A 16,126-nucleotide genomic window follows, 5' to 3' on the forward strand; every position below is an offset into this window, starting at 1 on the left:
CAACGCCAGCGGACCACCATGTTCTGGGAGGAATAACAGGTTGGGATGGGCACCAATCAAAATGAGCGCCATTGAGACTTGCAGCACTGTCTGTATCCCTCCCTCATCCTCAAGCACACACTTGCCATCACGTCTGAAGGCAGCTACATGGTGCTTTGGGAAACTTAGGTAACCAGGATAACAGGTATACGGGCTGGTGCCATCAGCAGGTGAAGAAAGAGGCTGGTTGGACAGATTGACCACCGTCTCACCCACTTTGTACTGCTGCTGGCTCATCATTTGATGCACTTTGTGGTACTCAGGGTAGAGGAGCTTGGGCAGCTGGTTGAAGATGAGCGCCGGATCACTCACAGGTCGTCTAAAGGTGTGATATACAGGAGTGTTCAAGTGGTGAGCTGCCAGAACGGCATCCGCCGCCGTCAACCCAGCACCAACCACAAGAACCGGCTCTGAAGCGCGGTCCAAGCGGCCTGACGAAATGGCGGCCTCCAGCTCCCAGAAGCTGTGGCACACAAAGGGAAGGTTTTCACCTTCCACGCCAAGACGGGCAGGGATGTCGTGGGTTCCTGTGGCAAGCACCACGTTCTCGGCATAGACAGAGAAAGGGACTTCAGTTTCTTCACCACTGCTTGCTCTTCTCTGGAGGCCTTGGATCTTCCAAACGGAGCAGCCAGATTCAAGGGAAACCCGAGACACTGAGGTTACGGTGGTGCCGCAAGCAAAGCTCTTCTCCAGACCCATTTTAGTCACATAGTGCTGGTAGTACGATGCAATCTCAGCTGGTGTGGCCCGGTCATTACGTAAATTTCTGCACACACAAACCAGTATGTTAGATACTGGAAAAAAGACAATTTGGAAAAAAAAAGAGAGACTTATTATTTTACAAAACCAGTAGTCAACATTTGAAGTGGATCGAAAAAGTTCATCAAAGTTGCCCTAAGACAAGAACGCATTTTGGTTTTAGGTTTTAAGACAACTTTGATGAAAGGTTTTGATCCACCATCTTAAGAGAAATTAAGATAATTATTGCTTATACTTCTCACATTGTTAGAAAAAGAGAAAGTATTTTAACAGAAAAATGTACACAGAGCAGTTTTTGTAAGTTGCTTAACAGTTTCAGTTTGGTTCTAGGACTAACACAAAGGGGGAATCTTATTTTCATATCAGACTTATGCCAAGAATCTGACTAAGAATGTTGTATGAAATACGAGCCCTTTATTCTCTGCACTAATTTTAATGTTTGGGTTTCATTTCTTTATACCTTCGTTTATCTCTCATCCACTCCTTCAGCTTCAAACCAGGAAGTTCCATCCAGTTAGCCAAGCTGAGTGTCAGCATTGAGCCCTCCATCGCCTGCAGGCATCAAGCATAATAAACAACAACTTGACATCTTGGAATGAAGCAGGCAGAGCACAAGAATAACATCTGATTAAACTGGTACAAAACCTCAATAGAAAACACTGTTGCAGTTGTTTTCAGGCATGCAACTATGGATCACATGAGTTCTTTCCCATCAGTACCTTCAAAGTGTTTTTTCCCCACATTTCAAGTCATATTTCACCCTATTTCTCATCACTGTAATATATATGAACATTTTACTTCTGTGTTTTACTCATTGCTCTTTATCACATGACAGTAATAGGAATACAACTTTGGAAAACGTCTCAAATCTGAAGAAAATGTCATTTTTCTTTAGATTTTGGAGTGAAACATGACTCGCACATGGATTTGTGACACTCACCCATTTAAAATAATAGTACAGCTTCACAAAAAAAAAAAAAGAGAACAATATGACTGCTGAGGCATTAGATCAGAAGCCAGAAATATGTTAGGTGTGGTTACTTACATGCCAGGCCCCTCCAGGTGGTCCCTTCCCCAGCACAAGGTGAGGTGTGGCCCTTTCCGGCTCATGTCTCCATATCAGCGGGGAGGCGCAATCCACCCCAAAGTCACCATCTGGAAGAAGGAGGGCGTCGAAGAGCACAGCCACAGGGTTTGATGAACGGCCCTCTACACCCTCACACAGGTACTCTAGATTCTACATGCACATAATAAGACAAAACCGTTTTTTTTTCTGTATTTGAACATGAATCATTGACAACATTCACTAATCCTTGTAGTAGCCTTTAGAGGCTTTTGGTGAAAAACGATACAATTAATCACCACTTGTTATGTAAAGAGGTGTGGTAAATGTATATAGGGGGATTATGTGTGTGCATTACCTGGTCAAACAAAGACAGATGAGGATTCTCTGTCAGCTTGTTATGCAAAATTGGGTTGGGATGGAAACCATCGGGGGAAAGGTAAGGCGTGTATCCCGACAGCAAATAAGAGAGACAAATCCCTGATGGTCCATTACCTGAAATACAGCCATGCATGTGAATACTGGAAATGCTCTATAGATCAGGAACTGCAACAGAACAAGAGTTCTCACTGTTTTTAAGATGATATAATCTCACATCTAAACATGGTAAATGTAACTGAGGTGAAAGGATTTTCAAAGTAGCCAAAATATTGAATAAACAAAAATGCAAGGGATTCTGGATGTGCAGAACATTTTTGAATAACATGCGTTCCAATTCTGTGCAAGGCTGCTGAGCTTTCTGTAGAGTTCTGCACGTACAGATTCCATTTGAGCTTGGTCATTAGTTAATTCTGGACCTTGGCTGCAATGCATTTCAAATTGCTCAGAGAAGTACAGTCAAGAACAGTGCTTCTCAAAGTCCGGACTCGCCGCCATTTCGTATTTCAAGAGCACTAATTTCCTACTTTGATAAACTGTTAAACTTGTAAATCATGCGTTTAGTTTTTTTTTATGTCTTTTTGGAGATGGTCTGAAATTAAAGCGAAGGCGAGATATTTAGTTTTCCTGCGTGACATTGTTGTCATGACATCCGGTGAGCGTTTTACATAATCTAATCGGGCGAAACTTGGGAAACACCGCTAATATGAGTTTTTATTATTATTATTATTACTTAGATTATGCCGGCAATTTGACTTATAGCAGTGTCCAAGTGTTTCCCATACATTGAGTTATTTGTGGCGGCCCGTCACTATATCAAAACTGACCGGCACCAATAACTTTCCTGCGTGACATTGTTGTCATGACATCCGGTGAGCGTTTTACATAATCTAATCGGGCGAAACTTGGGAAACACCGCTAATATGAGTTTTTATTATTATTATTATTACTTAGATTATGCCGGCAATTTGACTTATAGCAGTGTCCAAGTGTTTCCCATACATTGAGTTATTTGTGGCGGCCCGTCACTATATCAAAACTGACACGGCACAAATAGCTAGATTTTCCAAGAGGCTTATAGGCCTACTTCTTTGAAACATGGGCACTGCACGTTTCAAAATTAAAATGCAGTGCGGGCGTTTTTATATGAATGTATCTTTGAAAAGAACCGTCCGCCTTCAGAAAAGCTTCTATGTCATTTTCATTTCGTCTTTCCTGTAATGCCTGATAAAGTAGCGTTTGTGAGCAGTGCTTATTTGATTACAGCCGTTACCGGGGAAACCGCTATATCTCCAGCTCCCAAAGCACCTCCTGCTGGCAGAGAATTAATTTGCATTTGCAAGTCTGTGGGAAACACTGGTGTGCTTCAACAAACAAACAAAAAGCATGCTTCAGACCTGTTTTGAGAAGGTGCTTAAGTTTTGAGCCATGTATTATTACTAATGTATTTTGAATGCAAAGGGCACTTTATTTTAAAAAAAATGAGTGTTTATTTGTTATGCATGTTGTGTATGTTTATTAAAAACAAGTTTTGTAATAACCAATTGTTCCAGGCCGGACCTTTGACACTGATGAAAATTCAGATTTGGACCTTTGAACGTAGACTTTGAGAACCCCTTGTCTAGAACAAAGATGACAACGAGAGAGAAACGACAGAACAAAAATAGAATGGTTTTGCATGCATTATGCATGTAAATGTGCATTAACAATTGCGAGTGCTCATGGACAACAAATATATATTATGACAACTCTTACCAACAATGACAACAGGCAGGATATCATCAGAAAATGTGTCTTTGTTGTACAACTCCATAGTGGCTCACCTGTTACATGCAAAAAGAGAACAAATGGTGAGCTGCAAAAGCTATAAACACAACCATAAACACCCCTCCCAAGATACACAATACCAGATCACTCCATCCAGTTTCCACTTTCTTAGTCATGACTAGTAATGGTGACTAACATTGTCCTCTTGTATTAGATAACCCTATATAATCTGCATTATAGTAAGGCAAACTATAAGCTTCAGCTGGCACTTCTTATGAATCAACCGATGTATTGTTACATAACAGAAATTCAATGTAACCATGAGTGCGCAGAATTTCTTAAAGTGACAGCGCCTGTTTAAAGCTGTTCGCGCCAGGGTCGAAATCGTCGAGTCATTCTGAATTGCGACCGCACGACGTGCCAGATGTCTAGTACACTTATTAATACACAAATACACTTAAATATAAAGCTCTGCTGGTGATTTCACTTAAATATATACAAGGTGTAATGCACATAGCTGATTTCACAGACTTTTTTCCGTTTTCTTGAATGGAGTCCAGGGGGCGTGTGTGCCAGAGTTATTTATGTTCTGGACAGTTTATAAAGATGCAGAAAAAAAAAAAAAGGTAAAAGGACACAAGTCATTAAAGTTCAACGTTTAAAAACCATAAGTGCGTAGATTTAAAGTGTGACCGCCGTTACCAACGTGCGAACTAGAAAGCTAAAATTGTGGGACTGCTCATTTAAGACACTTGAGACGTTTCCCCCCACTGCCTCGCAAACTGTGAATAATTTTTGATTGACAAGTAGGTTGCCGGTGTTGTGACAAATAATGCTACCTATCAGATTATGCTACCAACACTGTATTTATCCTACTGTAAGGGTAGGTTTACAGTTTGACGTAAGACAGCAATTCTTGAATATACATGCAGAGCGGCTGCGTTGATATTTTAAATGGAAAGGTAAAATACTCACGCAGCTTTCTCCCGTTGTGCTTCTGTGTTGCTGTAATGAGAGATGCCGCACTGTTACAGCCCCAAGATACTCGTGCGCTAATGGGTTTTATAATTCTTCTTCAGCGTCCGCCCATTCGAGCCAATCATCGAGCGAAGACGTGACGCTTAGCATTATGATTGGTTGGGTGAAGGGTGACGCAAGAGCGTGTCTATGGTTCTAGCTTGTAGTTTTCCATTCGCTGACCGTTTCTCAATACCAAGTACGCAAAGTTAGGAGTCTATGGTTAGGACCTGCGCCCTCGGTAGTTCGGACTTCGCAAGAGGACGGGAGGACACAAGTCCGGTAATTCTGCAAATGGGACAGCAGTGTAGGCTACCTGATAACGTCAGTCAGCTCGCCTTGGCTACTCCGGTTATCTACACTGTATGCATTTACAATACGACGAAATATGATATCAAACACCACTGCCTCTTTTTGTTTTCATTTAAACATATTATTAGTCGCAAAAATGTAGTTCAAGGAACGTACATACATTACAGTGAAACGAAATATTATATCAAAAGGCATTGCCTCTTTTCTGTACATTACGATGCAACACCAAATTAAGGAAACAAGAACGAAGATGAGTTAAAATGACCCAAGAGATGAGATGAGTGCAAAATGTGACGCAATTCATCAAACCACGATTGAAAATGATGTCAAATCTTCTAATGTAACTCACATTGGAGTGATGAGCGTAAATCATCACGACTCTAATGTAGAAAAAGCACGTAACGTTACATGTAATGCAAATTTCCGAGATCCGAATAACTCCAGTTTGACGTAAGACAGCAATTCTTGAATATACATGCAGAGAGGCTGCGTTGAATTTTTAAATGGAAAGGTAAAATACTCACGCAGCTTTCTCCCGTTGTGCTTCTGTGTTGCTGTAATGAGAGATGCCGCACTGTTAAGATACTCGTGCGCTAATGGGTTTTATAATTCTTCTTCAGCGTCCGCCCATTCGAGCCAATCATCGAGCGAAGACGTGACGCTTAGCATTATGATTGGTTGGGTGAAGGGTGACGCAAGAGCGTGTCTATGGTTCTAGCTTGTAGTTTTCCATTCGCTGACCGTTTCTCAATACCAAGTACGCAAAGTTAGGAGTCTATGGTTAGGACCTGCGCTGATGCTTGTATTTCAGTCTTGTGCCCAGACATGCCCACGAGACCATTTCCATATCCGACGGACACATTACGACGCAACACCAAATTAAGGAAACAAGAACAAAGATGAGTTAAAATGACCCAAGAGATGAGATGAGTGCAAAATGTGACGCAATTCATCAAACCACGATTGAAAATGATGTCAAATCTTCTAATGTAACTCACATTGGAGTGATGAGCGTAAATCATCACGACTCTAATGTAGAAAAAGCACGTAACGTTACATGTAATGCAAATTTCCGAGATCCGAATAACTCGCAGTTTGACATAAGACAGCAATTCTTGAATATACAAGCAGAGCGGCTGCGTTGATATTTAAATGGAAAGGTAAAATACTCACGCAGCTTTCTCCCGTTGTGCTTCTGTGTTGCTGTAATGAGAGATGCCGCACTGTTAAGATACTCGTGCGCTAATGGGTTTTATAATTCTTCTTCAGCGTCCGCCCATTCGAGCCAATCATCGAGCGAAGACGTGACGCTTAGCATTATGATTGGTTGGGTGAAGGGTGACGCAAGAGCGTGTCTATGGTTCTAGCTTGTAGTTTTCCATTCGCTGACCGTTTCTCAATACCAAGTACGCAAAGTTAGGAGTCTATGGTTAGGACCTGCGCCCTCGGTAGTTCGGACTTCGCAAGAGGACGGGAGGACACAAGTCCGGTAATTCTGCAAATGGGACAGCAGTGTAGGCTACCTGATAACGTCAGTCAGCTCGCCTGCTTCTGTGTTGCTGTAATGAGATATTGAGAGATGCCGCACTGTTAAGATACTCGTGCGCTAATGGGTTTTATAATTCTTCTTCAGCGTCCGCCCATTCGAGCCAATCATCGAGCGAAGACGTGACGCTTAGCATTATGATTGGTTGGGTGAAGGGTGACGCAAGAGCGTGTCTATGGTTCTAGCTTGTAGTTTTCCATTCGCTGACCGTTTCTCAATACCAAGTACGCAAAGTTAGGAGTCTATGGTTAGGACCTGCGCCCTCGGTAGTTCGGACTTCGCAAGAGGACGGGAGGACACAAGTCCGGTAATTCTGCAAATGGGACAGCAGTGTAGGCTACCTGATAACGTCAGTCAGCTCGCCTTGGCTACTCCGGTTATCTACACTGTATGCATTTACAATACGACGAAATATGATATCAAACACCACTGCCTCTTTTTGTTTTCATTTAAACATATTATTAGTCGCAAAAATGTAGTTCAAGGAACGTACATACATTACAGTGAAACGAAATATTATATCAAAAGGCATTGCCTCTTTTCTGTTGAATAGCCTCAAAAATGTGGTTCAAATGTGGTATGCAAACTGATACTGGTCAAAAGCAGGTGGTAGGGCCTTTTTTATGTGTTTCATGACCAGCCGCTCCAGGCACTTGGCAGGGATAGGTGTGAGTGTCACAGGCCTACAGGCCTGAAGTCATTCAGGCATGTGACATTGGTTTGTTTGTAGACAGGAATGATTATGGCTGCTTTGAATCATGCTGGGACCTATGACTTGGACAGCGACAGGTTGAAGATGGTGGTGAAGAGAAGACCTCTGCCAGCTCGGCCGCACAGTCCTTTAGCACCTGGCCCAGCACTCCATCTGGACCGGATGCCTTCCTGGGGTTGATGTTTCCCAGGCAGAGTCTAACTTCATGAACGCTCAGGACTGGTGCAGTGTTGTCGTTGGAGGGCAGATGGGGCAACACAGTGTCCTTGTTCTCCCTATCAAAATGGACATAAAACAGGTTTAGTTCCTCTGCTAGAGTGGAAGCACTACTCACAGAGGCAGATGTTGTTCCCTTGTAGTCCGACCCTAATTCCCTCCCACACCTGCCGGGAGTTTGTTGAGGTGCTAAAGTGGGCTTCAATCCGCCTTTTATAATCCAGTTTGGCAGACTTGATGCCCCTTCTGAGAGCACTCATGGCTGTGCTGTAAGCCCCTCTGAGCCCAGACCTATAGGCTGCTCCCTGGCTTTAATCAGCAGCCGAACCTCATGTGTCATCTATGGTTTTTTGGTTAGGAAAGACATGGATCAGCTTCCAGGATGTAACCCTATCTACACAGAAATTGATATAATCCATAACTGTGGTGGTGTACTCATCAAGGGCCTGGCGTGTTAGTAATTCCCGGTCTCTGAAAACATCCCAGTCTGTAGTGGAAGCAGTCCCGTAGCTCAGGGATAGCATTTTTAGGCCATATTCTAACTGGCTTCACCATGGGCCTAGCAGTCTTAATAATGGGTGTATACTGGGGATGGAGCATGAGTCAGATATGATCACTCAAACCCAGATGAGGATATGCCTGGACTTAAGCATTAGTCACATTGGTATACACCTGGTCCAGTGTTTTATCTCCTCTGGTTGCACAGTTCACATTATGGTGGAATTTGTGAAATACAGTCTTTAAGTCAGCATGATTAAAATCCCCCGCTATAAAGACACTGTCAGGGTGTGCAGCCAGGCTGTTATTAATGCTGTCGTGTAGCTGTGCTAGAGCCAGTTTAGCATTAGCGTCTGGGGGGATGTACGCAGCACAGATATACCCAACAGAAAATTCTCTCGGGAGATAAAACGGTCCACATTTAAGTTTATATTGTTCATACAGTTCAGATGAAGGATAAATACAGTATTCTGTGGCAATACCATGGTATTTTGATATATAACATGGTACCATATTCATACACCACAACATTTACACAATACTCAGAGGCATTTAAAAAAAATACTACAGAATTACAAAGATTACCATTCCAATGTTTCTAAAATGGTACGTGTAAGAAAAGAAAAACAAAGAATTATCATGGAACCTTGTCTAAATATCATCACAACGTTGACTGAGGTGTTGATAAAAGTTGTGACTGTAATTAGTGGGTTTAATACAAGCATTTTGTTGTAGACCAAATGTTTCATTTTAGTCCTTTACGCTCTACTTCAGTAGCCTCTTGCATTCTGCTGGCTAGTCAGCGTATGACTCAACAAGTTTCCAGTTAGACAGAATGAGGGGCCCTTTTCAAAAGGCTTCCGAAAGCATTTCTCTTTAGTCTATCCAAGAGTCAACGGCAATCACAAAGAGAACCAAGTCTGTGTTATTACAAAGCATCGCTTCATCAGCTCAAGAGCGAAAGAATGGTAACATGAAAATCTGATTCACCAGGTCCCATGCAGTTGTCATGGTAGCTCAGAAGTTATGTAAATGCTTATGCAACATTATTTAGGCAATCTGCACAGAAGCCATGAGAATGAAAAGCAATTGCAGTGTTAGGCAAACTTGGGTTTGTTTACGTATATTTTTTTCTATGTTAACATTTGTTAGCATACGTATCATGAACTAACAGCAAACAATAACTTTTTACAGCTTGGGTAGTGTTAACGTATACATATGATTCATAGTATATTAACTTGAAATCTTAAAACATTTTGTATTATATGTAGAAATGAACATTGACCAAGATTATTAAATGTTGTAGAAGTACTTCTCAGTTTTAGTTCATTTAAACTATTGTTAACTGATGTTAACATTAACAACCTTGTTGTAAAATATTACCTATTTGGATTCTCAGGGAATGTCAATTACTAAAATGTCAACGAAAGCTATCAAATATAAACTCAAACTATGATTTATTACTGATAATTTGACCATTTATTTTATAGCTGAAGATCAATATTCAAATATAAATGATCTAAAAACAAACATCTCAAGATAAATATGATGAAACTTAACAACCTGTGGTTAAGTAATAATTTAATCCACTGAAAGAGGTGAAAGGACACCAATACAATAAATTTTTTAATAACATGATTTATGCAGAGTCATTCTGACTTTCACCTGGCGTGATGACGTCTCCCAGTAATGACTTACAAAAAATGATTGTAATGTAATTTGTGGCAAATGCCAAGAAGCAAGTCTGTACAGTCTTTTTAATAGCTTATGTGTTTCAAAGTAGAAATGTAAATTGTGTGGGGGAAAAAAATAAATAAAAATTGTGTTAAAATGAACTCTACACAAAACATGAATTTCACAATGCAGATAGGTTGAGTTTGTGTAATTAGTGGGAATAATGCTAAATCTCTTCATTTCACTCTAGACAGCTTAAAGTATTTGGCAAACTAAAGCAGGTGCGGCATAAATGCTCAATTTTCAACTTTTTTGTTTGTTTCAGTGTCGTCTGTCAGCGAGACCTATAAAGCTCTCATTGACATGAAAGTCTGTGACAACATTTTGACAGTGTTTAAAGGTATTTCATAACTACAAAATGCGTTTGCCAAGCCTATAGCATCTATAGAATAGATAGAAAACTTCAAACTTTACTAAGTCTATTCATTAGTTCACTCATCAAGTCATGATTTCAGCAATACGTACTTGAACTGGGATACACAATACTTGCTGACATGAGATTATACTTCTTGTTTCTACATAAAAACCCATGACAGGCTTAATTTAAATGGCACTTTTTCCTTAAAGAAACCAGACCATAAGACTGCTGTTGTACACCCAAATAACTGAGCATAATGGGTGGATCTTTTATAAGTTTTGATAAAATCTCTTAAATCAAGAACCAATGTGGTTTAACAAAACAACACAACTGAGAAATTATCTTTATTGGCATTTTAATCACCACATCATTTACAAATCAGTGTTGTGACATCCAAAATGGCCCAAACGTTCCTTTCAGGCTGAAAGGGGAACCATGAGTAATGTGAAATGGAGGTCACGTAATGTGTAATACTTCAGTGTACATCTCCGATGCGAGCAGGAGAGAAGCCCTTAATCGTGCCAACCACAGACATGTTCACATTTCGCTGGCCATTCAAATGTTTTTAACTTGGTACCAAAAAGCACATTTATGAACTTTAGTCTGTTGTTCATCCAAAGTAAAATGGAGTAGAAAAATGAATTCAAAACAACACAATAAATAATTCCCATGAGGACTGAAAGAAAGAAAATGGTACTGGCTAGTACAACAACTGCAGTCAGTAGTTTCAGTCAAAATGCTGTGTATTATACTCCCCAAAAAGTTGTCTGAATCCGTCTTTCTGTCTTGTTGTCCAGTAACAATATCTTAGTGTCAAAACAAAATAAATTTACTTTAAAATTGTACAAGATATAAAACATTTTTTTTCTTTCTTACATTACTGATGTTTGTTTTTGTTTTAAGCATAAAAAAAAAAAAATTGCCAATGTGGGAAGAGAAGCAAACTGAAAATGTATTCTGTGAAAACGAGTCTTATCTTAATTTTGCTTGTTTTTACTCAATATCAGGACAAAAAAAAAAAGAATTAAGAATGATTTTTTAAAATCTTCCTGCTAACAGTTTCTTGGTTAATATACAGCATGATATAAAATACTTTCATTGTTAGTTAAACATTTAACAACTAATTAATTTAGTCGTTTTAGGAAATCCATTTGCGTTATGTCATTTAAGGTCAACATAAGGTACGATAAGGTATGTCAGTGCATGTGGAAATAAAATGGCAAGCATATATTTGTAAACCTTCAGCATCTACATCTTTATGACTTTAGAGATGACTTCCACACACTAGATTTGAAACAGCTGACCTCATTATCAAAGCCACCCGGATGTTTGCGTCTTCTGGTCAAAGGGCGGATTATTAGAAATGTCTGAAAACGATACAGGCAATGGAAAATTCCACCATCTAAGAACTAAAAGGAAGGTCTAACCACAAGAGGGAGGGGTTATACAGGTGTGCAATCGATAGGTTCACGTGCCCTGGTGTTAGATCAAAAGCACGGATCAAAGTAAATCCAGGCGGCTAATTCCTAATCCCAAAGGAATCATAAAACAGAACAATAAACCCAATTCGAACCAGGGCCCATTTAAAAATAAATAAAATTGCAGTGCAGTTTAATCCCTCATTTTGTAAGAACATAAAACAAACAAACAAAATTGTTGTACAAAAAGTACCAAATCTGAGTATTTAAGCAAGTCTTAATTCCTCTTGCATTATTAAGAGGTTAAAAAAACAAGAACCAAGAAAAGCATTCAGAGAACATTTGAACATAACCGCCTCTTCATATCGGATTCTACAGTTTTGGCCCTCTGAAGTCTCCACATTCATGTTATGCCCTCTGCTGACCACGACTTCAAACTACAAGTCCAGCCAAACAACCTCAACTTTTTGAATGGAGTTTAATAAAGAAAGCAAATCTTTCGAAACAATGAAAGACAAGCAAATCAAAAGTGAAAATAACTTTGTACCCATCTCATGGGAGCCGAAATAGTAAAGTTCTGTATCACTCAGATACCTTCATTCGGCCCCCATTATCAAAAAGTCTCGTACAAAACAGCTTTGGTCCAAGAGGTGGTGTCAACATTCAAACATGAGGTAAAATGCTCAAATGTGCAAAAGAAAGTAATGGGGAAAAAAGCAAGGAGAGGCAAATTGAGGTGAGAGAGAAAAAAAACTGGAGAAAAAAAGAATGTAGTGTGAATGGAAAATTAAAAAAGCAAAGATATGGGGGTGTGAGGCAGTCGGTGAGATCTCTAAGTTCTACGAAAGAAGGTCACTTTAACACTAGAGTGGCTTCAGTGCCATCTTTCTTCTTTAGATAGAGGCCGTGTGTCAGGTGATGTTCTCGACGCAGGTAGGCGTAGAAATAATCTGATACCAGGAGGATCTGTGGTGGTGTAAACACACATGACATTAGTTCATGTAATCTGTAAACTTTACTGTGAATTTTCACAGTGCTCACTAAATGAACTTTCGTTCTGAGATCCAACTGACAAATCCCAGACTTCTAATATCTACAAAAAGATGGGATTTGTTCCAAGCAAATGCGAGGTGCACGTGCCTTACGGGTAATGTGGGGTGTGCCAGCTGTCTTGGTTAACCCAATACGGGACTGTTTAGCTGAAACTAATACAAGTTAATGCATAATGAAACCTTGTTCCTACATCGATTTTTCCACCCACAATTTGTCAGCCAAGTAGTTGTAAACACTATCGTAGCTGAGCCTGTCAAACACCAAAAGCTAGGAGCGGATAACCGCTGCTATCTTTGCATTGACCTTTATTTTACTAGTTGTTCAATAGCCTTTCTTTCTGTCATCTTTCTTGCAACCTGACACCAGGTTTTGTGTACTACCTCCATGAGTACAGGAAATACCTGGCATGACAGCTTCTGTCATGGTATAATGAATAGAATCTAACTCTACCTTGAGGCTAAGAGCTATAAGAAAACTTTTTTGTTTAACTTAAAGACTTCTGAGCAAAACAAACAGACAACATGGCAGCTGTATTTCCAATTGTGTTTAGTTGAAATGGCTTATCAAGATGGGACCCTTTACCTGTCCGAAGTTGAAGAGCAATGTGATGGCATAGTAGAAATTAGAGTTGGCACTGCCAGCGTATATCCACAGATGCCAGAGCACAGGAAAGAGAGCGGAGCATGCCAACAGCACGCACGACACCAGAAAGATGTTCCTCAAAACTGAAATAAAGAGAAAGAAATAAAGAAAACTCATTTCTAAAAAAAAATGCATTTCTAAAGTTCAATACTTGCAGCTGATTTCAGTAAAAAGCTTGCTAGCAGATTTATCCAGTTGCACAAATACAAACTGAGTGCGTATCTATGCAGGCTTGCACGGAATCTGCATTGGATGCTTTAGTCTACATATTTCCACAGAATTTGAATAGCAGTCATTCACAAAGTTCTACAGAAGCCCAACTCCTTGCATTTGTGTCTATTTAATATTCTGCAAATACAACCATGCTTTCGGCTGCCAATACAAGTGCAATGCCCCTTTTTATCGTATTTTACCATGTTCAATTTTGATTTTCCTATGAAATCTGAAAATAGTACACATATTATTTGTAAAGGTGCTTAATATATTGAACAGCACGGAATACACTCCACATTTGATTAAGTCACAGAGAAAAACCCACACAAAAGACATGAAATTATATTTTGCTCAATTTACACAACTCTTCAAAAGTTTGGAGGTCAGTGAGATTTTTTAAATGTTTTTGGAAGAACTCTCTTATGCTCACCAAGGCTGCATTTAACTGATCAAAATACAGTATAAGAAACTTTGTGAAATATTATTACACCTTATCTGCTTAATATTTTTGTAGAAAGTGTGATACAATTTTTTTGAAATTGAAAGTTCAAGACAACAACATTTATTTGAAATATAAAACTTTAGCAACATTAAAAATGTTTTACTGTCACTTTTAATTTATTTAATGTGTCCTTGCTAAATAAAAATATTAATTTCTTTAAAACTATTTCTTCCTGAACCCAAGCTTTTGAATGGCAGTGTATATCAATATATAATGCATTAATAGGGAACAAATTCATAAAAGCTATTAATTATAAGCACTTTGATATGACTAAAATCAAAATTGAGTTTCTGTGGCTTTTTGTGCACGTGTCCAACCCTAGCTTATATGATGGTGATAAAATAAACTTTTAAAATTGTAAAATTCTTTTCAAAGAAAATGGAAAAAAGGAAAGAATAAATACTCATTTTCCTATAAAATGCTCTCTAGAATGATAATGTCACTTTACTTTTACCACCTGTCACTGACTAGCAATAGCAAGTAGCAACTGGTTCATGGTTCAAAAAAAAGGACATGCCCTTTGATATGCCCTACTCCATTTTCCCGCTTCAGTAGCAAATCTGTCAACATGTTTAAATGAAAACAGCTACTCACATCGGTAAAGGTGACTCCAGGCTGGCAAAAATGCCATGTAGAGGGCGACATCTCCCACAGTAGGGTACGACTTAAAGATGGAGATGATGGCAATCTGCATGAAGATGAGGAACACTGGATGCTCCCTGTTTGATTGAATTGTTTACCCATGAGAGTGCTATACATGCTAAATGAACGCACTGCTCATGTTCAGGTATATGCAGGACCTACTTGAGTTTGATGGAGAGCGGGATGGTGTAAAAAAAGACATTGATCTGGAAGACGCAGATGAAGAAGAGACGGAAATGCTCAAACATCTCTGCAAAGAAGTACCAGAAGAGTCCGATGTTTGGAGTCAGGTCTGGAACAGAAAATCTGTGGAATACACACACAGTAAATATTTGAATAATAAATATGTATTTGCAAATAAAGCGTGTGGCGTATGACTGCTGACTGACATGAATCCATAGACAGAAGGGATGAAGTCCCAGGAGCCCAGGAGGAAGAAAGAGAGTCCAGTGATCACCACCAGACTGCCCACATATATGAACGCATACTGAAGAGTGAAGCACCAGAAACTACTCCTCCTCAGGTTCACTGGGATATATAACCTCTGAAAGAGACCGAGAGAGAGAGATGTTTCATTTTGGCCATCAGAGCAATGTATCTGCATTAGTCTGAGTTCAGACTCTCACCTGCAGGAAGAATAGGAGTGCAGGAGCAAATAAGGTCAGAGGATAGATGGACTGATATGTAGCCAAGGCCAACAATATCCCACTCAACAAGGCACTACCTGAAGAATCCACAACAACACCACATACAGTAAACCACAGACAATTATTTCATACTTCATATGATTATAATAAATAATAGTCAAATATGAGCAGTTGATCATTTCTTAATAATTACTCAGATCAAAGACTGCTGATCCTAAATGTGTTTCTGATGATGTGCGCTGATCTTTGTGACACGTTCACTGAGATGCTTCATAACCATTACTACTTCTGATTATACACTGACTACATCACAATTTGCATATTCACTACTGTTAAAAAGTTTGGGGTCAGTAAGTTTCTGAAAGGTCTCTTATACTCACCAAGGCGGCATTTATTTGATTAAAGGGGTCATATGATGCGATTTCAAGTTTGCCTTTCTCTTTGGAGTGTTACAAGCTGTTAGTGAATAGATAAGATCCCTAAAGTTGCAAAGACTAAAGTCTCAAACCCAAAGAGATATTCTATTTAAAAGTTAGTTCTCGTCCACGCCCTCCTAAAACACGCCCCCACATGTCTACGTCACTGTGTGGGAAGATTTGCATAACGC

At 39.6% G+C, this 16,126-nt stretch overlaps 2 protein-coding genes across 2 annotated transcripts in view; both read right to left on the minus strand.

The window, feature by feature from the left end:
* Positions 1-6,543, minus strand: part of LOC107729729 (oxidative stress-induced growth inhibitor 2-like) — a 13,410-nt gene extending 6,867 nt beyond the window's left edge. The window contains exons 1-6 of the mRNA XM_016540402.1: positions 6,512-6,543; positions 3,998-4,065; positions 2,223-2,359; positions 1,847-2,038; positions 1,262-1,353; positions 5-808 (exon numbers count right to left, since the gene is read on the minus strand). Of these exons, the coding sequence (XP_016395888.1) occupies positions 5-808; positions 1,262-1,353; positions 1,847-2,038; positions 2,223-2,359; positions 3,998-4,055 (1,283 nt within the window). The 5' untranslated portion in view covers positions 4,056-4,065; positions 6,512-6,543. The remainder of the gene's footprint in view (positions 1-4; positions 809-1,261; positions 1,354-1,846; positions 2,039-2,222; positions 2,360-3,997; positions 4,066-6,511) is intronic.
* Positions 6,544-10,739: 4,196 nt separating this feature from the next.
* LOC107729780 (phosphatidylinositol glycan anchor biosynthesis class U protein-like) overlaps positions 10,740-16,126 on the minus strand; it is an 8,437-nt gene continuing 3,050 nt past the window's right edge. Inside the window, exons 7-12 of the mRNA XM_016540475.1 lie at positions 15,499-15,596; positions 15,262-15,416; positions 15,035-15,178; positions 14,825-14,949; positions 13,456-13,598; positions 10,740-12,786 (exon numbers count right to left, since the gene is read on the minus strand). Of these exons, the coding sequence (XP_016395961.1) occupies positions 12,673-12,786; positions 13,456-13,598; positions 14,825-14,949; positions 15,035-15,178; positions 15,262-15,416; positions 15,499-15,596 (779 nt within the window). The 3' untranslated portion in view covers positions 10,740-12,672. The remainder of the gene's footprint in view (positions 12,787-13,455; positions 13,599-14,824; positions 14,950-15,034; positions 15,179-15,261; positions 15,417-15,498; positions 15,597-16,126) is intronic.

The sequence above is a fragment of the Sinocyclocheilus rhinocerous genome, unplaced genomic scaffold (genome assembly GCF_001515625.1).
Source record: "Sinocyclocheilus rhinocerous isolate Xijiao unplaced genomic scaffold, SAMN03320098_v1.1 scaffold218, whole genome shotgun sequence".
In the NCBI taxonomy this organism is placed as follows: Eukaryota; Metazoa; Chordata; class Actinopteri; order Cypriniformes; family Cyprinidae; genus Sinocyclocheilus; species Sinocyclocheilus rhinocerous.